This window comes from Plectropomus leopardus, chromosome 7, assembly GCF_008729295.1.
Source record: "Plectropomus leopardus isolate mb chromosome 7, YSFRI_Pleo_2.0, whole genome shotgun sequence".
Taxonomy (NCBI): Eukaryota; Metazoa; Chordata; class Actinopteri; order Perciformes; family Serranidae; genus Plectropomus; species Plectropomus leopardus.
The window spans coordinates 6529346-6555562 of NC_056469.1; the positions used below are offsets into that span (position 1 = coordinate 6529346).

Sequence of the window (26217 nt, forward strand, 5' to 3'; positions counted from 1 at the left end):
TAACCATTTTGTGTGTTGTGCTGAGGCTTTAGCCAACAACACTTAATGTTATAGAGTTGTATGCTAATTTCTTGTGATGCCCATATCACCACAACAGAATCAAAACAGCAACACATCTATCTCACAGTAGATCTTTTGCATAGCAGACATTTGACATGTCCTTGTAGGAAAAGCACCGATGTGTTTAATAACATTAATGAGAGCTGCATTCCACTCAGAGGAGGCTTTAATATTGTCCACACTGGCTCATTGTAATAGCTTACTTAAAAACCTTATGGAACTAAGCCATCGTTAATGTTGTCAATTTCACCCTTTTTTGTTTTAGCCCTCCTATCTTCAGTTCTTTCCATCAGACCTTCCTCCACATTGTCTGTACTTGAACCTCATGATGACTGACTCAGATTTGATGGAAAAACGGGGGGAAGTGGCCCTCATTATAATAGAAAAAGGAGTTCACAACCCAAACTGCATCTTCACAGAGGAGGAGCAGCTGCCGTACCCAGCCACAGCCCCAGTGGTCTTCTGCTGTTTAAAACAGACCACAAAACTCCGTAGATGGTGTCTACGTATGGCCTGTAGCCCATATCCTTTCTGACTGCTGCAAGATTAACCTTGTCTGACCCCTGGTAAGATCATACACTAATAATAACAATAATTCAAACTTGAGTCACCTTGAATTAACAGGATTTAAAAGACTTTTCATGTGTATCTTTTTCTCACCTGTCTACTTGTCACACATTTAAACCTTCCAACATTGTTAACATTTGGCCATTATTATTCCTATTAGTTGCCTTTAGTATGTAATCAGAATGGGAAATACTTTGTTGATCCCTGGGAGGAAATTGTGGTTCGTTACAGTCGCTCTAATGCTAGCGTAGAGGATTATCGCAAGTAGAAATAAGTACATGCACAAGTATATAACAATATAAATGGAAAAATGGAAATACAGTAATAGTAAACACGTAAAATATGTTAATATTTAAATATTCAAAAAAATTCTGGATGTATAATATGCTGAGCATGTAAGTGTATAAAAATACAAATGTAAAGAAATACAGTTATAGAAAGTTAGCACTAATATGTGAATATTTGGACTATAGTATGGATAATGTGCTGAGTGTGTAAAGTGTGTAAAATATAAAATTGTGCTTTATGCTACATTACAATGTATAAAACTAGTACGTAAGGTCAAAAAATAAAAATATAAATATATATGCAATGCTACAATTAATAACAAACATATACATAAGAATAACAATATGAATATATACAGTATGTGTCACATACTACATACAGCCAACATTAAAGATATATATTTTGCATTTGAATACTTGCACAGAGGAATGCTGTAGTTGAAATATGGCACCAAATATTCCGGTTAAGACGGTGTAATCTGTCCTCTGTTGTCAATTAATTATATGAATGTCTATAGATAATGTCATCCTGTTTGTTTTGACCTTAACTTCTTCCTCCACATGGCTGGATTATCTGTCCATACTGATGATACTGCTCAACTGTTTGAGTCTGGCTATGAACAATCCAGGTGTGAAGACAAGCTTCAAACGAGAGGTTAGTGTGACCCCTGAACTCTTAGAAATGGCCACCAGCACTGAATACTACATTTACTGTGTCATTCAAGGGATACATCACCAATTTTCAACCAGCTCTGTATAAAACAATATAGGTAGTATGCCAATGAACTGTGGTAAACTTCCCTCCAACTATCCAGTGTATGTGCCCCTCGCCCCTACGCATAATTGCGTTTTTCTGCTCTAAAAGTAGTCTGACTGGGCTGAGTGTCAATATCACACCACATATGAGACCAGCTAAATTTTAACCTGAAAGATTAATGGTACCTATCTCATATAAAATTCCTCATTTATAAACAGGCAAATTAATGCTCCTCTGTATTGATGAGTAAATGTAATAGTACTTTTGTCTTTTGTGTTAGCATTGTTGTGTCTACAGTATGTTTGTGTATGTTTTTCTTTTATTGTGTATGTCCAGGTCCTGGAAACCTTTATCTTTGCATTCTTTGTGCTGGAAATGCTCATCAAGATGGTGGCCCTGGGAGTCTTTGGCTATAACGGGAGTTACCTTAGCAACAACTGGTACAAGCTGGACTTCTTCATCAACTTTGGAGAGTTAGTATCCCACAATGCCTTTCACATGCTGACAAATTGCTCTGTTTTCCCTTGCAGTTAAACAATAGCAGTCACCTTAGGAGAACATCATATTTATTAATTCCTCACTTTTTTCTGGACGTAATGGCAACAGTGATAACTTCCCTGACTTCTGATTATATTTTGAGAAGGCATTCAACAAAAAGATTTTTGAACCAGACTTTTTTCATTTTTTGTGTGTACATTTTTATTTTTGTAAACTAAAAACCCCCACAAAATAAAACTCCTCTTTCTGTCTGCAACTCTTTCTTCAGGGTGTTGGATTATCTCTTGGATTTTCTTGGGATCCATCAACCAATCTGTCAAGTGCTCGGCCCGATGCGACTTATCAGCAGAGTTCCAAGTAGGTCAACATAACATTTTGCTGTTTTACATAGTGTTTCCAAACATGCCTACAGTAAGTGCTATACGTAGTCGTTGTAAGATTGTGGCTAATTACATGAGCGGTTGATTTCATGTTTTCACTGTGCAGATAGGTCAGGAAATGTTACAGTAATAATAACGTTTTTTTTTAAATTTTAGATAATAAAAATTAAACTCAGTTCAATAAAATGTTCACTATCTGGCACTGCAAATAAGAATCTGGTTATATAGATTAAAATAACATTACATAGCAGTATCTCTATTATTTAATGCAATTCAATGCAACAGCCCTGTAATATATATCATCTTAGCATGTCAGTTTTATTAGTGACAGTGCACAGGAAAGTTGTGGTTTCAACTCTATAGTCATTTAGGAGAGCGCAGTTTAATATTCCTATTAAGGCTACAGTTGGTAACTCTTACAAAAATAATTTTGTATCATATTTGCTGAAACTGTTACTATATTCTGAAAGAAGTACAGAAGACAAACTGTGAAAAAAAAATGTCCCTCCTTCTCTTCCTACGGTTTTTACCTTCAGAACAGTGTAGAGAAACAAGCACTGTTTTTGCGTTGTCCCCGTATGTGTGGTTTCTCTTGTGGTTAGTCTTCAGACTATAAAAAGTGGACGAGACTAATACTGTATACTTGAAACGTGCAGGGAACATATCCCCTGTGTCCTCCCTGTTAATTACGTCCCTGAAGTGAGAATAGATGTTGAACACATGCAGTTAAACAAGTCTAGACTCAGGGAAGCTGTGAGCTCAAGTCTTAGAGGATAAAGTTAAAAAGTATTAACCACTGCACGTACCTACGAGGGTCAACTGTCTATCCAGTATGTTTCCTTTAAACATGTGCATACATGTTCTTGATTATATGCTATGTGTGTGTGTGTGTGTGTGTGTGTGTGTGTGTGTGTGTGTGTGTATGTGTGAGACACACACACAAGTAAGTTTTAATCATAATAACTGCTGACAGCATACTTTTTCTTCATCTGTGTAGGTATGAGAGACGTGGTGACAATACTCATAAGCACTGTGCCCTTTTTTGCAAATGCTCTCATCCTCTTCCTCTTCGTCATTCACATCTTCAGCGTTGTGGGAGTGCAGTTGTGGGCAGGGCAGCTGCGCAACCGCTGCTTCCTAGGAGAGGACATCCAAATGTAAGGAAACTGCTCAGTCTGCTTTTCTAGTATTTGCGTTTTTTCCTCTTCTCTCTTGTCTGCACAAACAATTACCAATTATTCTATAATTCTATCTATAAATTGTCAAAGATGACTTCCTCAGAACACATTAATTAACCTAAAACCAGCGAATGCTGCTCTCAGTGTTATCTTTATCTTTTTACCAATGCATTGTCTGCCAGCTCCAGACTTTACACCCACATCACAATTTTAGTTTTACCGCTCTAGCTTTTGAATTTGGGAGAGAGTTGTTCATACTTAAGAATATTTTTGGACGTTTTTAGACCCCAGGAATAACATGCATGATTTTTGAAATTAGCTTAATTACCCTTTAGCTTATGTTTTCTGTATATAAGAGCATCACATAATAATATTGTTAGTTAATTTAATAATAGATTTTACAGCAAATCCTACGTGCTGATTTATTATCTAAGTTTTTGGCATGTCTTCACATTTCTTAATATGTGACTCAGTTGTATATGTATGTATCACTAACATTACAAATGACAAATTTCATGTAAATTCTCAACACAGCAAAAACATGTGTGAAATCCAAAACCTATGTAGTGATAGTGTATCAGTTCTAGTGTGTTTAAACTGTGATTCCTTTTCTATACAGGAAGTACAACGTGTCCCTAAGTCCCTACTTTGTGACAAGGTATGGTGAAAGAAAACCATTCATCTGTTCACCTGAGGGCAAGAACGGGATGCGGCGCTGCCATGATGTGCCACCGCACAGCGAGAACGGGCAAACCTGCTCACTGGCTGCTCCCCTGCATGCTTCAGCTGGGAATGAGTTAATCCCTGCAGTGGCTGGGTCCAGTGCGAACATGTGTGTCAACTGGAACTTGTACTACAATGTCTGTCGTGCCGGGGAGCGCAACCCTAACATGGGAGCTACCAACTTTGATAACATCGGCTATGCTTGGATAACCATATTCCAGGTAAGAGGGACATTTACATATACAGAAATATGTGGATATATGAAGCAAAAAAAAAGGAAAGCTGGAATCTGAGAGTATGAGGCCTAATCTGGAACCTAGAAGTCTACTTTAACAATTTATTATGGCAGCATGGAGTAACATAAAAATGCATCATTCAGACTCAGTATTACTCAATGGGAGAAATTTTGTATTTTGTACTGAAGTTTTGATTTCTTGTTTTATTGTTCACCACATTTTTAAATGAAAGGGTATTCAAATATTTCCACAAAATAAGAATTTCTTCTTATCACTGTCTGTCCCTCTCTATTTGCAGGTTGTCACACTGGAAGCATGGACGGAGATCATGTTTCACGTCATGGATGCCTATTCCTTTTGGAGTGTTGTGTATTTCATATTCGTCACCATCGTGAGTAGCAGCTTGTTAAAATCATGTTTGGGTATTTTTCCATAGTGGTACATTTTGTCTGTTTCTGAAATAATGGTCTGTACAGTTGGTTAAATCATTTCAGCAACAATTATGAAAATAAATAGTGCAGTATTGTCCAGCTATTTAAAGGGTGCATTATTCAGATAGTAAAATGCGCCTTCATAGTCGGGTTTGTAATGTGTGTATTCTCTGCTTATCACACATGGATGCACAGATTGATTCTGGGTTAGTGAAATAATATTAATATTATTTGGTTTCTCCAAATTGCTGAAACGTCAAGTAAATAGCAGTACACCAGGTGCAGGTTCACCTGGCTTTTTAAGGGAATAGATAGACCCAAAACACACCTACGATTAATTAAGAGACCAAATACAGCCTTTTTGTGCCCACAAAAGCCCTGTTTAACCCTTTAAAAATGGACATCCTGACCATACCTGACTTGCAATGCTTTCTTCATAATTACATAATTTCCCCGTAATGGCCATTGGATATCGTTTTTTGCATGATTCTGTATATAGCTAGAACATTCATTCTTTTTGCAGCAGAAAGCTAATGCATTTGTCTTCTATGTCAGCACTTTGTTTGCTTGTAATGATGTCACTGCTCTACATAGAGGATTGAATGAAAACGCCTTTGCACTCAAAAAGTAAATAATGTATGTAGGTCAAATAATTTATTGAGCATCAAGAAATAAGTTATCTGTTTCTAAATGTAAAAATCAGTTTTTATTTTGTAAAATCTGATGAAAAACCATGTACAATTTTTTTTCTCCCCATACTTTTATATTCATTTATGTTACCATTATTATGGTTTATTGACTCACATAACCTTTATACCAGGTTGTGCTAATTTTAGGGATATGAAGCATTCAAAGACACTCCAAAAAATGACATCATAATAAGCAAAATACCAATGTTGGCACTGGCAGACCATTTCTTTTGAAAAGTTGAAAGGGTTAACTAGCTAGAGTAGAGTTGAATAAACCCTTTATGCACTTCCGTATTGTTTGCAATGCATTTTAGATCAATGCACTCATAGACTTTCAGTCAAAGGAATGCAAGAAAACATCTTTTGCATCGTCTTGAAATTTGGTAATGTCCAGGAACAACCCATCAAGGACCAAGAACCCTTATCCTTATTTTATGTCACGGCAAAATTAAACTGAGGGCAAAAAAACTTAAAGCACTTTTTGAAACCTTGCTCTAAATAGCCACTGTTTACCTCCCTAACCAGATGGGCTCCTTTGTAATGATGAATGTGTGCGCAGTGGTCATTGCCACTCAGTTCTCAGACAACATGAAACAGGAGACCAGAGAGCAGAGTGCTGATGCTGGGTCTATTGCACGGCTCACCTGCTGGCTACAGGAGATCTTGAGTAGATACAACAGGTCAGTCACTGTATAAGCTCTTTATACAGTCTGGAAGTTTTTAAAGCAGCACTTAAAACACTTTGTTGTGTTTATGTTCAGATTTGTAGTTTTCAGTGATGTCTGTGTGTACAATGATGCAAGATTATGTCAGATGCAATATTCCCTCATTCTCATGATGACAGCTAATACAGCTTTCATATTTCGTAGCCTTAATAGGCTTTACTTATTCAATTTTAGGCAAATATTGAAAGCATCCAGGTAGAGGATGTGAATTTACCTGTGCCTCATATTTAAGGTTAAATATGCCTTTAGATTTTCTCTGATATTATGGGCATGGGTGGATTCCTGAACCTGCTTACTGGGCACAGGCACAGGGGCCTAAAAGTGTAAAGGGTTTCCCTGGCCATCACATGCTAAATGTCACTCAAATTATCAGGTATCAACCAGGAAGAGACTCAAATTGACCAAAAAAGCACACCAAAACAGAGAATCAAATGAACTCCAAAGAGACACAAAATATTAAAGACCTAGGATGACCTCAAAGAGACAGAATTACTACCCCAAAAACCACAAAATGTTCCCAAAGAGACAGAAAATGGCCTATAAATAACCCACAATGTTACCTTAAATACATAAAAACACTACAGGTGCAAAAATGACCAAAATGTCCATCATGTGATATCAAAGAGACACAGTATAACTGCAGACACAAAACTCCCTTAAGTAGACACAAAGTGACTACAAAAAGAAAAAAAACACTCACACAAAATGACCCTAAAGACATACAACATGACCTCAAAGAAATACAGATTTACCTTAAATAGACACAAAATAACTCCTCAAAGACACAAAATTAACCCCCAAAAAAGACAAAATGACCTTGAAGAGACACAAAATAACTACAGACACGAAATTGTAATTATAATAGAAACAAATTGACTAAATAGAAAAAAAACCCATCAACAACAACAAAACTACCTGTGTCTATGTGCCTGGGGTATGTTTTAGAGCATTTTGGTACAACTAAATTTGTTAAATTTTGAGCATGGAATAATTGAGTTTGCATTACATTTGTGTTTCTCAGAATGAGACCTCAACATTGTAACAATGTTTAGAGCCAATTCTTAAGAGAGAAAACATAAACATGCACATTACCAGAACAAAGTGTTATAGCTTCATTTAACATTAAATAACACCCTCTCTGTCAATGTTCACTTACTGACTATTATTCATGTCCTTTTGCCAAAAGACATCGTAACCGGGTGCACCCTGATGGCAGAGACAGTGACAGTGACAGGAGGAGCACTGCTGCATTGGTGAGACTAGTCCACAACTTCCTGCAGTAACACCAACAGCAGCAGAGTTGTCGCCTCACTAACAAAGGGTCACCCAACTGACTGCCATGTCTTTCAGGTCTGGAGACAATTAACAAGAAATCTTTCGAGGAAGGTCAAAAGTAAACTCTTCGAAAGAGTGATCAAGTTAACTGTTTTCCTCAGTGTTCTCACTCTGGCCATTGAGCATCATCAGCAGGTGAGGAGCAACGTCTTTCTGTCTGCTTACTATTTGTCTCGTTCAGGCTTCTAAGAATTTTGGGTGTGTGAGGTTAATAATAAACCAGAGCCGCTAAAAGGTTCACAGTGGCTTGATGAGAGGAATTTGTTATGCTGGGGATGGACATCAAAGCTTTACTAATTATCTCAAGATCTTCCAACATTAGGCACCCCAAAGGGAAGGCTAAAGTGATATTTTTTTCATAAATTTATTTCTTGTTCTTTCTTTCATTGCATTTTCTCTGTGTTCTCCTGCACCCTCTCTCCATCTGTATTCATATCCCCTGGTGAACTCTCCTGCTCTCTCGCTTTATTGCTCTCTGTCTTCTCGTCCTGCAGCCTAAGGAGTTGACACTGTTGTTACAGATCAGTAACATCATCTTCACCATCACATTTGTTGTGGAGATGGTCTTAAAGCTGCTGGCTCTTTCGTGGACATACTTCATAAATCGACAGAACATCTTAGAATTTGTCATCGTTGTCACCAGGTATTGTGATACAATAAAGTCTGACATTTGACAGACTTTTTCTAACATGTACCATCATTGAAATTCACATTATATTCATGGTTCATTGTTTGGGTTTCAACTTTCATTGGAACCACACTTTCTGTTCTTGTGCCTCTGCACGAGCCTTAGCTGAGGCCAGACGCATTATGTTATCCAGCCCATTGTTGTGAACGGCATATCTCAAGAGCGCCTTGAGGGATTTTCTTCAAATTTAGCACATATTTCCACTTGGACTCAAGGATAAATTGATAAGATTTTGGATGTTATAGGTCAAAGTTCAAGGTCACTGTGACCTCATCTGTGTTATTCTTGTAAGTATGTTATCTCATGAACACCTTGAGGGAATTTCTTTAAATCAGTGTTTTTAATGTCAAGGTCACAATATCTGAAGATGGCCTTGAGAAAGTTTTCTCAAATTTGGCACAAACATCCACTTTGATCCAAGAATGAACTGATTAGAATCTGGTGGTCAAATGTTGAGGTCACAGTGACGTCATTTTTTAATTTTTTTTTTGCCAAATTCAAGAATTCATGTGCACAAATTCCACACAAATGTCTCACATTTTATATGCAAGAGGTGAGAGGTCAACTGTAACATTCTGATGTTCTGCAAAAACACCTTTCTGGCCGTCATAAGCCAGAGTAGGAACGGAGTAAAAATTCACTGTTTCTAGAAGGTGGATGAAGTAGACTTAAGTATTATCACCACAATATGACCTAATAAGTCAACATACATTCATGGTTGCTAACAGATTATTCAAATGTTTGTGGTTTTCAGTGTGTGGAAGATCGTTGCTGAAGCCAGTGGCACGTTGTCAGTTCTGCGTGCATTTTGTCTCCTGCGGTTTTTAAGGCTGCTTCACTTCCTTCCTTACCTGAAGAAACAACTACTGGTGCTGAAGAGAACAATGGGAGAGGCAGCCACACTCTGCACACTACTGCTGTTTGTCAGTTTCATTTTTGGGCAAGTACACACACAAATCCCTCCTCTCCATGTCTGTGTTTGTAGATATTGGTAACATAACAGGAAACAAAAAAATATGCTTTTCTATGCAGGGGCTCCACCCTATTGTTTTTGTGGTGAAAAGATAAAATGGTTTCACTTTTGACCAATAGCGGGTGATGGATGTGCCTAAGAGGAGCATGAGCCAGCAAAGATTTTGTTGCAAATACATTAGATGATCATCATAAAACCTTTTAGTTGTCTTAACCGCAGCTGTGGCAAAATATCAGTGGTCTTGATCCTTCGCTTCAAATTTAACTTCAAATGATCTATGTTGGCTTGAACCCATTGCCACTTGTGGCTGTATTTCTGCATCGTTATTACTAATGAGATGTTTACATTTTGATTAATGTTACTGCATTGTCTTGTTTCCCTGCAGTATAATTGGTATGCACTTGTTTGGTGGTAAATTTAACTTCAAGACGCAGCACGGAGACACCATCACTGACCGTAAGAATTTCGACACCCTGCTCTGGTCTATAGTCACTGTGTTCCAGGTTAGTTTTTGGACATTGTAATTTATGCTGTCATCATTGTGTTCATCCCCACTTGCACAATTTGTGCTTCAATCTCTGTCTGTTCCACTCCCTTTTATGAAATCTATCAATCCAGATTATGACTCAGTATCAGTGGAATTTTGTTCTGTACAACGCTATGGCCACCACCTCACCATGGGCTGCTCTCTTCTTTGTTGCGGTCATTGTCGTGGCAAGATATGTTCTTCTCAATGTACTTGTGGGCATAGTGGTTCAGATCTTCCGCGCCAGGGTAAGGAACTCTGTTTTAGTTTTCTCCATTTGCTATGTTTTTACAATTTATTGAAGTAAAACAAAACTTGCCACAATTATTTTCATGCACACCTATGCTGAACTCCATTTCCTGTCCCAGCCATCCACAAGCACCGATCAAGACGCCTCTCTCTCTCCCTGTGGGTCCTCCAGCTCCATCCCAGCCAGTCTGACCCTGGAGAACACCCCACAGACAGATAAAAAGAAAAATGTGAGTTCCTAAGAGTCATACGATCTAAACTGAATCTGCAGAAAGGTCTCAAAGATAGTGCTGGTATACTTCTCCCTTGTTGAAATAATAGTTACAATTTGGAGACTGTAGCTGCTGTACTAAATATACCTGTGCTCAACTCTGTTTAATGTTGCTCCAGGGCTCTCTCTCTCCCTGGGGACTTGAAGAAGACTCTGCACTTAGAGATACCAATGGAGACAATGTAAGCGCCTAAGAGTGATAATTTAACCCTTTGAAACCTGGGTGGACATCATTTTTACATCGCCTTTCACAATCATTTAAATGTTTGAAACATTAGCAAATTTAATTGATTTCTTTTGGGGAAAAGGGCAATTGGCAATTTACAAGAAATCTACCTGAAAGTTGGTATGAAAAAGAGAGTCAGAGAGAGAAAAGAAAATTAGAAAATTATCAAATAAAATGATAAGAAAATTATACTTTTAATTATATATTGAAAATAAGGTCATAGAAAAAAATGTATTATTATTACATTTCTATTTATCATTTTATTTTAGCACCTTTTTTCAGGTCATTTTGTCCATTGTTGTTTTACTCTCCTTTTTGTTACTAATTTCAGGCATTTTTTTCAGGCATTCATGTTAAGTTGCTCATCAAGTCCAATTTTTTTTTTCAAAGAAATCAACACAATTTTCTCAGGTTTCAAAGGAAACTTGAACAATGCTTTGAATAAAGAGAAAACAGCTGATTTGTAACTATTTACCCCTGCAGAGACCTTTGAACTCTATCCAGAAAATGCTCCGCTGGTGCAAGGAGCATAAAGAGTGGTCATTCTATGTGTTGTCTCCCCAAAACAGGTAAGCCTCACACACACACACACACACACACACACACACACACACACACACACACACACACACACACACACACACACACACACACACACAATGTCACCATACATTTCTTGAATGAAATTTAGTTGTTTCATTTGGTTCATATATTCATATGTGTCATATATTTGAGGAATACCTGTAAGAGTTCAGCTTTCAAACCAGTCATTGTTAGATCTGTTCCACTCGTGGCCTGTAGAGGTCCCCACGGTAATATGACCATGGTCAGGTGCGTCTTGGACAGAGTGTTCACAGATAGTGGATGACATCACAGCTAGAGTGGGGAGGAACTGTGAAATCTCATCTAATCTAATCTAATCTAATCTTTAAAATCCTGTAAAACTGGCTCTCTCACCCACAATTTTCATTTTTCGTTTATCGTTTTTGGTCAAAACACAGGACATTAGCATCAGCAATTTCTTTCATTTCTTAAATTTCAGTTATGCAACTTGATTGAGTAAGCTAGCTAGTAGTTCTTAGAAGTCCGATATTATGTTAATTTTCAGGTTTATACTTGTATTTATGGTTTTATAGTAATGGATTAGCAAATAACGGATGCAACTGACCTTGAGAGGGACTGTTGGCCTAAACCCACATCTCCCTCAGCTGTGTTGTTAGATCAGAAGGCAGAGCATGAGGAAGAAGTTTATTGAGTAGATGTCAAACACATTTTAGGAGGCTGTTAAATCTGTTTTTGTTTCAGAAAAGCAGCACCATTAGACCCTGCAGCAAATGCTGTCATTACTGCTAGCTACTGCGACATTATTGCTAGCTACTGAAGCATCTGATTGGATACATTTATATATAATTTTTACAGGAAAGGAAAGAGAAAGATTTTGATACAAAAAAAAGACAGGTCCTTTAATTCTTGTTTTGGATATGCCAAGGGATAACTGAGCAAAGTTTAACTATATGGATTCAAAGTTTGACATTTTCTTTATATATCAGTATCTCTTTTTATTTAATTTATTTCCCTTGTGTTTCACTGACTGTTGCCATTTTAACTGGTGTGTGTGTGTGTGTGTGTGTGTGTGTGTGTGTGTGTGTGTGTGTGTGTGTGTGTGTGTGTTAAGATTCCGCATCTCTTGCCAACGTGTAATCTCTCACAAGATTTTCGACCACGTGGTTCTGCTCTTTATACTCCTAAGCTGTGTCACCATTGCTATAGAGAGGCCTGGAATAGACCCTGCAAGCACGGTGAGGCACCTACAATTACTCTAAGTCTGAGGAGAGCGATGTACATTAAACCCTCACAAAGATACACAAAACCAAATCCATTTAGACACACAAATGTATCATACGATTAATATAGGTAAATGCACATTCACACAGACAAACTGCACGGTATAATCATACTACATGTAATGTGTGCTAACAATACAGCATCACTGCATCGGAGAAACACTAACATGCAAAGAGTCAAGCTAGATATTTTGTATTTCATGAAACAAATAATATATGTTTAACTATATGTTAAACGAAATATAGGCAGGTTTGAAAAGAATCTCACTCTGTCCTTTAGGAGCGAAGGATCCTGAGAATGTCCCAATACGTATTCTCTGCTGTCTTCCTGGTGGAGATGCTTGTTAAGGTAAACATCAGTTTTGTTTTTTTAACTGTCGAGGTCTATGGTTACTGTGAAACTGCGTATTTAATAACTAAAGTGTTATATATATGTATTGATATTACAAGTACTTAGCTGCTGAATGAACTTTCTCTACCTTAAAATCAAATTTGTATCTCAGATGTGTTTAAAAGGATCCATAAAATTGTAGGAAGGAGTTTGACTTGATGTGTTTTTGCTGTAACACCAGGTTCTAGCTCTTGGGTTGGTGTTTGGAAAGGAGAGCTACTGCCGGTCTCCCTGGAATGTTGTGGACGGTTTGTTGGTGATTTTGTCTTTGGTCCACATCCTTGTCTCTCTGGTCAGTTCAGATAAAGATAACATGCTTGGCATCCTCAAAGCTTTGCGTCTGCTACGCACACTTCGCCCACTAAGGTACGCAATTTATTTCTGTGTGTATACAGCATAGATGTTTATTTTCTGTTTATGTAGGTTAATAGTAGTGCGTACGCTTATGTACTGTTTGTGTGTGAATCCCCTTTTCCACTGCACAAAAAACCTGATGACACCCGCTAACATCTGGCTTTTTTAATGTAATTGTAAAGGTTACAACTGGCATTCACACCCGCGTCAAATGACTCAGTAATCACAGATATATATGGGCTAAGCATTAACAGCAAAACTCCCAGTTTAATGTGCTACTTTTAGCCCTGTAACTGATGAGATGCAATGATGCTCCACTACAAAAGCAGTGCTCAAACATCAATCCAAATTAGTCTGTATCAAATTTGAAAGAGACACTGTACAAGTAAGAGATTTATGAAAAAAAAGAAGCAACCACCAGAAACCTTTCACAAGCATCCATGCTGCTTACTACAATTTATCAGCCTGTGCTCCAGCCAGCCTGTCCATGACATTGAACTTTACCCCCCCCCGAAAAAAGACGCACACAGAAAGGCATGCTCTTCTGCTGCAGAGCCACATTCACAGCTCTGCTCCACTGGCAATGGGAAAGGAGTCTATCGCCTATTTTTGCAGGTTTACCAATGTTTTAAAAAAAGTACACATTTATTTTGATGGAAAAGGTATTTAAGCATCATTTTTGTGTCTGTGTGTGCTTGTGCTAATTCTAACAAACATCTGTTTGTTTATGTTTGTGTATTCCAGAGTGATCAAACGAGCCCGTAAACTGAAGGTGGCGGTAGAAGCTCTGATAGCCTCGGTTAAACCCATGGGAAACATCGTTCTCATCTGCTGGACCTTTCTCTTTTTCTATGGCATCCTTGGGGTGCAGGTATATTGGCATACGCAAACACACACCATACACAGAGCATTTTTTTTTTACCCTGACTGACAATAAAGCTATGAAAATGAACATATGACCCCTGGCCAGCATACTTATTAAACACCTCTGCTGAGAATGTCCTGTTATTCTTTGGCATTGGTATTGATAGCTTTGATGCAGTTAAGATGATGTTTGGACATTGGTCAAATACCACTACAGACACTTTGTTTCTGTCTCTATCTCACACAAATACTGTAGCTGTTCAAAGGGAAGTTCTTCTACTGTGTGGGACAAGACACAAGGAATATCACCAACAAGACCGACTGTCTGTCAGCCAACTATCGCTGGGTACGAAAGGAGTATAACTTCGACAACCTGCCTCAGGTACTAACCAACACAGTGAGGATGAGACAGGAAGAGTGATGTAGTGTGGGCATTCATGCTAGCATCTTGTTAGTATGTATTTTTATGATTATGCATCCTCCATAGGTAGTTTAGAACTATGTACCTACCTCAAGTAAACACCTATCTATATATGGCAAAGTCTTTGTAATTGTAATCATAATTGTATACTTTTACTCATATTAAACATGTGCTGACTTAAGCTTTAACAGGTGTCTCCATCCTTTAGAGGTCATCACACAAAACTCTATGTACACTATCTCATCTCCAAACAAAAATTTAACAAATTAGAAACAAGAAACAAGGAATGATTTTACGCAAAAATGGTGCCACAGTAACTTGATAAATTATTGTCCATAATTCAGTGGCTCAGTTCTTTTTCCATAATTTGTGGAAAAAAACTCAATATTCCAGAATATTCTCCTAAAAATCAACACTTTGTTTGTTTGTATATTATGATGCAGATTAATAAATGTTAGGAATGAGGTATACTTGTGCATGTTGCTTTTTAAACTGATCAAAAGAACCATATCTACGAAGGTAACTGTGGCGAATGTGTATATTGTAACAAAGCTTAAGATCCAATAATATTAGGACCTGAAAAATCTCTGGGTGTTGACTGAACAGGTTTTTCTTTCTCATTCAGGCTCTGATGTCCTTGTTTGTGATGTACTCTAAGGATGGATGGCTGAACATCATGTATGATGGGCTAGATGCTATTGGAGTAGACCAACAGGTAGTTTTTCTGGCAAACTCAAACACAAGTGCATTTCATGGTTCTGTTAATTTATTTGATTCCTGCCATATATATATATATATATATACTGTATATATATGATCAAAAATAAGGAAGAACATTCTAGGTCAATCTGATATCTCTCTTCTTTGCTGCTCTCAGCCCGTGAAAAACTACAATGAGTGGATGCTTCTTTATTTCATCCCCTTCATGATTGTGAGCATCTTCCTCCTCGACATGTTTATTGGTGTAATGGTGGAGACCTTCCACCAGTGTCAGCAAGAGCAGAGAAGAAGAGATGCAGAGGAAGCAGCTCAAGGCCAGTGCAGAGGTAAAAATTGCAGCGCTTGTTAATCTATTTTCTGAGCATCGCCTTTTAGGATCTTAAAAACAAAATCAAAGGTCCTGTTTGGTCACAAACAGTAAGCAATCACGAAGATCTAAATCATGTATGAGCACAGGTAGTGGACAAAGGGTTTATCAGAGCTTTTTAAATGAAATCAGCTGCGTGCTGCAACTTAAAAATAACATTTGCCCTTTTTCTCCCCCATCTCTTTATGCCTCCTGAAAGACAACATTGTCAGCCACTAGTGTGACATAAAACATACATGTATGGCAGCGCTTTCTAAACAACAATGGCGCAACATGGTGATAACAATCAATTACCGTCTCTGTTATTTGGCAGCTTATCTCGTCCTCTGCTTGCAGGTTATGGAGCTCCTGAATCTCATTGTTTTCCCAATTTGCAGACATGTATGGCTGCTGTTCTTTTTAGCCACTAAATGCTAACAGCTACTACACATAAGACATTAAAATGCTGTGTATTTTCGAGGGGAACTGCAGGATTGTGAGATAATTCTGCAAGGGTTCATCACAACGAGGGACTCCTTTCACATGCACATGGTCATTTGATCAATCGTTTATTTACAAATGTTGATGAGCAAAGCTTTAAATGATTTGAGTGTTTGTTACAAATTTGTGTTCCTTTTCTGTTTGTGTATATCTGACTATCTGCATCTTTGTGTGTGTGTGTGTGTGTGTGTGTGTGTGTGTGTGTGTGTGTGCATGTGTGTGTGTGCATATGTGAGCAGACACACGTGTTTCAGAGCCTCAGCAGATGCCATATTACACTAATTACTCCCCCTTTCGTCGGTCTATACACACTCTATGTACCAGCAACTTCCTGGACCTTTTCATGGCTGTTATTATTTTTGGGAGTGTCTTCATAATGGCTTTTGAACATTACAATCAACCTCCGGTAAATGCACACATGTGCACACACACACACACACACACACACACAAACACACACACACGCAATCACTGTCTAACTGCTGCAAAAATACTTTGCGTAGACTCTGTGAAGAGATAGAAATACACGTGTGTGTGTTTGTGTGTTCAGGTTTTTGAGAAGCTTGTGGAGTATTCCTACTACGTGTTCACAGTTTTCCTGATTATCGAAGTCCTGCTGAAGCTCGTTGGGATTGGTCTACGGAGGTTCTTACAAGTCAGGTAACACACTAGATTGTGGGGCATTTTTTTTTCCTTATTTGCTGTTGCATGTCACGTATTGTCATACCCTAAAGTGTTACATGAGTTGTTTTTATGTGTCTGTATGTTTGTGTGTGTGTGTATGTGTGTTTAGTTGGAATCTGCTGGATGTCGCCATTGTCTTGATTTCCATCACGAGTATCAGTTTTAACTTGATGAAAATGGCAGACGTGATTCCCATCAATCCCAGCATCCTGAGAGTCTGTAGAATACTCAGACTAGGACGAGGTATACACACACACACACACACACACACACACACACACACACACACACACATACGCTCAGCAAAGAAAAATCTTTTATTTCCTAAGTTATCTTTAAGTGTACATTTTTTAAATTTAATTTGTGTGTTTGTGTGTTGTGTATGCACATTTAAAGTTATTCATTACAACTCCAATGTTTCTCTTCAGTGCTCAAGGCCAAAAAGATACAAGTGCTACTGAAAACAATAATCAGCACTTTGTCACAGGTAAAGGTTTTTCTTTTTTTTATGTCAGATTCATTATAAATGTGAAATGATTGTGAATTAATTTATTTTCAAAGGGAGGGAAGGCATGCTTTTTCTGCATTTATGCTTGAGTTGATGAATATTTGAATGTTGCCCGGTTTACAGTATGCAGATTGTGACCCTGAGGCATTTCTGTTTGTGTCCTGTATGAGCAATAGAAACCCTCCAACAGGATGCCGCAGTTTTATTAAAAAATGTCCACACTAATAAAGCTCAAACACGTCAGATAGGGCCTCACCAAGGCGCTTGTGCAGCAGTATAAATTGATTGCTGATCATTTAAAGAAGTATTTTACAGTTCTCTACAACAAATGGAGCAAGTGTTTTGTTTGCAGCTGTAGTAACAGAAAAACAGCAAATGGGAGCAGATGAGAAAACTGAAGTTTTCATGAGATTAACAAAAAAGTGCTAATTATAAACTAAGGCCTGCCTGTAACAATAGCCTCTCTCAAGAAGAGGCTTACAATTCTATCTATCTGAGGTGCATAAAGGCCCTGATCCCTAGTTGAGTGTTAACAGTATCTTCATTGTAGTGTTTGATGTGTGGGGGATCTAACATGTATTTTTCTTCCAGGTTGGAAATATATGTCTCCTCTTCACATTCTTCTTTTTTATCTATGCCGCGATGGGAGTGGAGCTCTTTGGAAAGTTAGGTCAGTCACACTACTAGCAGAACCTACACATACACACTGCAAAGGATCATGGTCCCAGATTCCGTATTTGCCAAGACCTCAGGAACCGTGCCTGGCTTTGAAGCCTATTAAAAATGATAGTTCTAGATTTTTGAAGTGGGATGGTGTGAGGTACTTTGCCACAGTGTGTGTATGCAGTAGGTGGTGGTCAGCACGTTCTCTGTTTGATTACACAGACTACCATCCCAAAGCTCAGCATTACACCACTGTGGAGCGAGGTTGACAGCAAAAACATATTTTAGCCAATGAAAACATGGCCGACCTTAAACAATCAATGTTGGTTGGGTACAGCAGTTTCTCCAGTGTCACTTATTTGGTGGTGGTTTTATATACTTTTATATGCTAACAGCAAATGCAGAGTTGTCTCAGTCTTGCAGGTGGAATACATAATTTATACTCATGAGAAAATGTAGCACCAAGCAGTGAAAAGACTAAATACAGCGTCCACTGAGGCTGATGCTGCAAACAAGGATCGTGCCAACCACCATCTACTGTATCTAATACACAGACTCAAAGATAAGTATCTCATACAGCCCCAGTTCAAAAATCCCAAACAATCCCCTTAACATAATGGCCAAACAGTGAGATTACAACTTGTCCTGTGATGCCATGGGGCCCAAAAATAGTTTTTTTCCCATAGACTTACATAGCAAAAGAGAGTCTATAGATCAGTACTTACACCTCCACGAATTTATCCATTTTGATTTGATATAACGAATTTGATTTTAACAGAATTTGATCCTTTTGATCAGATAACTTTTAGAAAGTCTAGAATAGCCAAACCATTAAATCTTTTTTTCCTATGGCTCACAAGATGCAGAAGATTTGGGCAATTTCAAATCAAGCAGCATGCATCACTGAGCAATTTGCATCCAGTCCTGTATCCAGTTCTCTTTAAATACATCCTTGATATTTGCCCAGTATCCAGATTGCTGAAAGCAAGAAAGCCTTTAGTTAAACCTCAAGTAGTTGTCTGTCTCAACAGGCAGCATAGTAACTATTTAGTCAATGTCGTTTGTTGTTTTAGCTTATCCTCACATAGTAAACTAATCATAGCATAGTTGAATTATGATAAATACTAGAAGCTTACTCTCATACCACACTATTAATAACATTCAAAAACTGATGTTCTTACCTGAAGAAAAATGTTATCAGTATATAGAAATATTCTGTTGAATCTGTAGCTGATGCTGTTTGCACATTTCATTTTTGGGGGATAAATAAACTGTATGTTGATTCTTAGTCGGCGATTCAAATACATATCTGAGGAATATCTTCCACGTCTGTATGCCTGTGTGTTCATCAGAATGCACCGATGATTACCCATGCTGGGCTTTACATCGCCATGCCAACTTCAGACACTTTGGGATGGCCTTGCTCACGCTGTACCGAGTTTGCACCGGAGACAACTGGAGCGCAATCATGAAGGTATACACACACTCATTCATGCATACACACAAGCTCTGTGCATACATGATCTCCTGACCACTGAGAAAGCAGTGATGTATGGGACAATACCTGACAATTACAAGCACTGCATTTAGCATTTAGTGCACAGCATTAAGTCTTATTTTAAGTTTTATTGGAAATCAAAGTCCCCTTTTTGCCATTAAAAACATTTTGATAACCATTTATTCAGTGGGTCTGGGATGTTTTGATAATATTCCATTTATTTTTTGGGGAGTGTCCTGAAAGAAATTAGAAGCGTGGTTCTAATTATATGGAAGATTGGGACGATTTGGACAACTGGGGCACTTCCGATTAATCTATTTAACTTAATTTCCAGTGTAACATAGGGAATGTTTTCATTTGTACACAGCAGGGAATTATTTGATTTTTTTAGTAAATTACAGACCCATAACGTTGTAACCTAGGTTATTTTTTTCTTTGTTTTTTTAAACATTTTTGCTGCTCTTTTAAGTTCTCTAATTGTCAGGTTATGGAAGGTACTGTCGTTACTAAACAGGTCATATTTCAAAGTAAGATAGATTTGCAGGCTTCAGCCCATGTGCCAGTCCCTCTTCCTGCCTTAATTTTGCTTTGTGCTTCTCAAGGACACACTAAGGGCGTGTCGTCCTAATGATGACAGCTGTTTGGGCTACCGGTCCCATCTCGCTCCATTCTACTTCATCAGCTTTGTGGTCATGGCCCAGTTTATGTTAGTAAACCTGGTGGTGGCGGCAATCATGCAAGGTCTGAAGGACAGCTATGAGGTACAGTTTTTAACAAAAGCAGACCAAGAAAGCACACAAACATAAAGCCATTCTATGATAACAACAGCTACAAAGCTCTATTTGAGACTCTACTATACTTCTTATTATTTTCTTAACAATTTCTTATCAGTTTTTTTTGGAAAGAAAATAGACATTTTATCATGTCTATTATGTCTACATTTTAACATCAGTTTATCTAAATTGTACATAAAATCAATGCCAATTTACTGTAGCCTAGACAGTATTTTAGTGACTGAATTTAAAAAATCACTCACTAAAATAAATTGAACTGTGTAGTCAGGCATGAATATATTCAACATATATGAAAAATAAAGTTTACAATAATGAATGAATAATGAATTGATACTTACTGGTTTGAACTGAAATTTCCTTCCAATGAATTTCCTCTTGAAACACCTGCTTATAAACTCATAACAAATTAGCAAATTCAAATAACTGTCTCAGAACTCAGTTCCTAATATGCTATTGTTATATGAAATTAAACATATCACTGCAATTAAAAACATTTCTTTTGTCTGTAACTAATTTACAAAAAAGGCTTGGGGACCAGATTTACTAGTATTTAGTATGTGCAGGATGAATTTGCATATTAGAATCAGTCAAATTCGGTTATAGGGTAAAGTTTAAACAGTGACGTATCTTTCCAGGAACAATGGGACTCACTCACATACAATGTGAGTTATTTTTTGGTGTGTCCTAAAAGAAATTAGTATCTTGGTTCTAATTATATGGAAGATGGGGACGATTTGGAAAACTGGGGCACTTCCTATTGCACAAATATGCAAAAATCTGTGGATACAAACATTATTTATGAAAAATTATGGGATTCTGTCCACAGAACTGCAGTCAGAGGGCTTTTATTTTAAATCAGAAAGGAAAGGTTGTGTTAAACAGATGCATGTGTATGTCCTCATGCCTGAGATGGCTACAGACATTGAAACTTTAATGAAAGGAGGTATTAAGTCAGTATGACCGTTTAAACTCCTTGTTCACTGTCTGCTTTTGCTGAAAACCACGTGCATCACACTGGCAAGTCTTTCTCTAGATCTTCTCTCAGCCGAATGGCAGCTGAGGTACATGGGTCACAGAGAAAAAAAAAACAGGTTCTGCGACGCTCACACACTGCTCAACCCTGCAGTGTGTCCCGGGAGTAGTAACATTTCTTTATTTCTTTACCTATAGAGAATGAGGCCCCCTGCTCTTGTAGGTTGGATAGTCACCAAAAAAATGTATTCAGGGGGTTAGCCAGAGAAACTTTTTTTTTATCTTACTTTTTTTTAAATGTAATTTCCAACTCATCCCTTTTAACCTCAGCCCTACTGCAAAACACACCATTAACAAACTCAAACGTCGACAGCTAAATCCTTATCAGCTAAAATCAGTAAAAGATAAGTTTGTGCTGTGGGAACAAACATGACAAGAACAAAAAAAATAATAAATAAAATAAACTAACTTTCATTTCTGACAGTGAGATAGAAATATCAGTGCAACTGAAAAATAATTTAATGTTTCAGAACAAGGAGGAAGAAAAAGAAGAGGACGGATGCAGGACACAGAGCGGGCATGGCTGACTCTCTGGTACACACAACGTAAGGTATATCACAGGTTACATTTGATCAAAGTTAACTCTAATAAGGCCCAACATAAAAGTGTTAAAAATATAATGTTCCTTGATTGTACCAAAGTGACACAATAAATGTATGTTTTACAGCCTTTAAATAGCAGCCAATCTACCTTATAGTATGCTATTGATAATACAAATATGATGTATAGTTATAATTCAACCTAACCAACATTGTCTTGCACACATGGGTCTAAGAAGAAAAAGATCATCATCCATCCTCACATGGCGACATGATGATAAAATCTGTCATGAATGATGAGTGTAACCAAAGTCTGATGTTTTGTGTCTCCTACACAGCCGGACATGTGGCTCTCTGTTTACCACAGAGGGGCTCTGGTCAGCAGCCCCTTCCAGCTGTGAGAATCTGCCACCTGCAACAAAGCGGGACAGTGTGTGCAAACACGAAACCAAAAAATAATGACGTGCAGTTTGAAATGCAAGGACTCCGACAGTCATGGAAAACCCAGAAAAGTCATGGAATTTCACATTCACATTTCCAGGCCTGGAAAAGTCATGGAATTACTAAAAACCATTCAAAGTTTGGGGAGTCATTAAATTTAGGTGTGTGTAATTACATTTTTTTCAGTTATCTTCTATGTAATGTAACAGAATGTCAAATTTATTTTCTGTAGCTGACAACTTCACATAGGTTTCCTCATTTCCTTGCTACATATCATAATTTCTAGCTCTATCCAAACTAGAGTTTGGATGTGAAAGTTTGACGAAGTGCAAAAAAGTATGAAGTGTCCTTGAAAGTCATGGAAAAGTTTTTAAATGTTGTCCATGAACATATGTCGGACCCCCGAGGACTGAAGAAACTATGCATAACACTTGGATAAAACATGGAAACATTTGTTGGAAGTGTCTCTGACACTGTTGCAGCTAAATACTCAACTCTAAGTTCAGTTAAACTGCAGTGTGCAGTTGTTGAATAGATAAAGTTATGTTGGATCAGAATGACTCACCTGCATTCTTTTATGAAGAAACCTCAGCTTCTGGTTGAGACATTCAATCTCCTGAGACAGGACAGAGGCCGCGGTCAGGTGGATTCTCAGATGCATATGAATGTAAAATGTCTCTTCGGAATTTAATCATAGCACAAACTGTGTTATTTTTTCACATTTTCAAAAATTAAGTTAACATTTCCTGTGTGTAGGTGGCCTTGGTCACACCATAGACAATATAAAATAATGGATATACCCACAGTGCATTTACAGCTACGGTTAACTGTGACAATGTTAATGCTGTTTTCGCTATTTAAAAACAGATTTAAAATCATTTAAACAAAATGTACTCAATGGAAAAACATACGGCTCCTGGGAAGGTCTTTTAGTAAAAACCTGAACAAGATTTTAGGCGACCAAAGTGTTGCAATGAACTTTTATGAACTGAAAACACACTGAAATAGCAACAGCTATTGCTGTGCCTAAACCCTATGAATCAAGGGTTATGACATTGTTACGTTATCTAACCAACCTTGTTGCCGTGGCACAAACATCCTCTTGGACTCAGGGATGAACTGATTAGTATTTGGTAGTCAAAGGTTAAAGTCACTGTTACCTCAAAAAAACATAGTTTTGGCCATAACTCAAGAATACATATGCTAATTATGACAAAATTTCACACAAATGTCTAATAGGATAATATGATGAAGTGTTGGCATTTTATATCCAAAAAGTCAAAGGTCAACTTCATTTTGATGTCATAATGTTCTATAAAAACAGTTCTCTGACTATTACTCAACATCATAACTCAGAAACAGATGGGGAGACATTGGCTACTTACCGGGCTGTAAATATGTTTATTTTTTGCTGTAAATTTGGGCATTTTAACATGGAGGCCTACAGTGATTACTTCTGGAGCCAATCTTTAGCACTTTTGTGTTGGCCTCTTTTTTTAGCTGCAGGGGTTGCCACTTGGGTTACACTCATGAGAATGTCTGTGTTATGACTGACGTCGTGTTTACTGTTGTAAAAGGCCCAGAGGAGAATTTAAATACCTGGCTTAGTTTTTCGGTGCGTCTGAGTTTGATCTGAGGCAGGAGCTCCTCCAGTCTCTGAATCTGTAATAAAACATTGAATCTAAATTCATGTTCTAGAAGCTGATGAAACTTTATGATCCAGAAAAAAACGGAAATGGCATGAAGAAACTGTTAATATTTGATAAAATAAGAGACTAAACCTTTTACAAGAAAAACTTTGCTTAGATTAACCAAACTTTAGATGTTCTCATTGGTGTATATATATATATATATATATATATATATATATATATATATATATATATATATATATATATATATATATATATAATTATTTCATATTCAAAATGTTGCATCTGATAACTTTACCAAATTATGATTAACATGATTACTACATTAATTTCTCTATTATTCTCTTTCTAAAAAAGATTTACCATAACAAAGAAAATGTATTAACTGTGTTTTTCTGCATTAGATCATCTTCTCACTGATACTTTAAAACATACTGAATGGCTATTTTAAAGGACCTGTGGTTGAACATTTTCTCCTCCAGAGAAGGTCATTTTAATGTTGCAGCAGCACTGCTGAATACATGAAAATGAGCCATTCATACTGTTGTGACACCACCACAAAGTTGAGGGGAGAAAGGTATTCTTGTTTTTTTTTTAAATGGTTCTACAGTGAAGTAAGCTTTAAAAAACTTAAAATGTTGCAGCTCTCTCTCAGCCCTGCTGACTCTGCTCAGGTGAAGGGGGCGTGGCCTTTGTGAACAAAGGGAAGTGAATTGTTTGGGGAGGGGATTTAGATTTTTGTTGGGAGAGGAGGAAACAGAAGAAAGAGGTGGAAGCCCGGTGGCCTGCTGTGAGGGAAGCCCTCTAATGTCTCTGTTTTCTGCTGTTTCCTCAACCGGCTGGAGGGAGAAATATAGTCAGTGTGTGTGGAGGACTGTGAATACAGAGCAAACTAACAAGTTAAGACTGGACTGTCTGTTTTCCTGATTTCCCCGGTGAGTTTGATTCCTTTATTTGAGTATTTTTCCTTTTTTTGCAATGCACTGCTTTTTTCTGGTTTTCTATTTTTGCATGTTGAAAGGTGGCCTTTAAACATTTCTGTTCTGAAGTGGATAGAGGAAAAGTGATTTGAGTTGGACAATTATTTACACGGACAATCCTCCAGTTACTTTTTCATGGCTCCCACGGATCCTTAAAAAGTCTTAAAAGGCATTAATTTCTTATATCCATAAATAAGGCCTTCACTGGTATTAAAATGTCTTAAATCAGTCTTTCCAAAGACCTAAAAAAAGCTACAACGTTGGAAAAAGTATATTATTATTTTTTTCTGGCATTGCAGTGTTAAAAAAAAAAAATGGAAATGTCAATAAAATTTTTAAACCAAATTTAACAGAATGCAGCTGAGTAAAGAGGAACCAACAAAACAACATCCATGTACATTTACCACATCCAATAAAATGAAAAATAAACAAATTATTTTAAGGTAAACGAAATGAATGGTTTTTTTTTGTTGCAACATAATATGTTCATTGTTTTTATGTGTTCAACTCATGAACACATAAAAAAACTTTTAGTTTAACAAAATTTCAGCATTTAAAGTAGATCACCTAGCTCTTTACTTAAAAAAGCCATATGTTATGATTTAGTTAACAAATGGACAAAATTGTCCCTAATCCTATATTGATCTCAGTTCATGTTTCTCTTTTTCCAGTTGTAATTATCATAAAATTGGTCGTAAATTTAATTTGAGTGGCATTAAACAAGCCCAAATTTAACTTTCTTAAAACTGTAGGAACCCTGTTTTTTTTTTTTTTTTTCAAATTGTATTTTCATTTTGGGAAGCGTTTATCATCTTAAATTGTGTTTGAGCCTCACCAAAGTTACCTTTTGTTTTTTATTTTGCTGGTGTCAGTAGGGAGTTAAACGCAGCCTTGTTACTTGTGACTTATCCTTCTTTAATCAAGTTAAAGTTTGCAAAGTAGCTCATGAATTCAAATAATAACCAAGCTTTAAAATGAAGCTAATTGTTATACTGCACCATTTCCAAATCACAAGTTATGCTATTAGCACTATGTGGTTCCTGGGTCTTACCCTCCTGTCAATAGTCTGCAGTCTGGTCTTCATGCTCTTGTTGATCACAGTCATGGGGATGGTTCTGGCATTAGGACGCACTAAAAGAAATCCGACAGACACAGACATCATCATCAACATCCCTTTTTCCTTATT

The 26217-nt window shown here is 37.3% G+C and overlaps 1 protein-coding gene across 1 annotated transcript; it reads left to right on the plus strand.

Annotated features, from left to right (window-relative positions):
- The first annotated feature begins 1500 nt into the window (after nt 1-1500).
- LOC121945371 (voltage-dependent T-type calcium channel subunit alpha-1H-like) lies at nt 1501-24859 on the plus strand. The gene is made up of 32 exons (XM_042489505.1): nt 1501-1569; nt 2008-2144; nt 2438-2526; nt 3547-3706; nt 4347-4671; nt 4985-5077; nt 6332-6486; nt 7718-7784; nt 7882-8001; nt 8361-8509; nt 9309-9494; nt 9913-10030; nt 10146-10301; nt 10422-10532; nt 10693-10755; nt 11283-11368; nt 12475-12598; nt 12924-12992; nt 13216-13400; nt 14133-14259; nt 14509-14634; nt 15299-15388; nt 15551-15719; nt 16477-16646; nt 16791-16900; nt 17034-17167; nt 17353-17411; nt 18024-18102; nt 19448-19569; nt 20196-20354; nt 22737-22765; nt 24802-24859. The coding sequence occupies exons 1-32, from the start codon at nt 1501-1503 to the stop codon at nt 24857-24859; spliced, it is 3894 nt and encodes a 1297-aa protein (XP_042345439.1).
- Nucleotides 24860-26217: the final 1358 nt, after the last annotated feature.

Coding starts and splice junctions, on each gene's coding strand:
- LOC121945371 (XM_042489505.1), top strand. CDS start 1,501: ATGATACTGCTCAACTGTTTGAGTCTGGCTATGAACAATCCAGGTGTG. Junction 5,078..6,331: donor ATTTCATATTCGTCACCATC/GTGAGTAGCAGC, acceptor CTCCCTAACCAG/ATGGGCTCCTTTGTAATGAT. Junction 19,570..20,195: donor ACTGGAGCGCAATCATGAAG/GTATACACACAC, acceptor GTGCTTCTCAAG/GACACACTAAGGGCGTGTCG.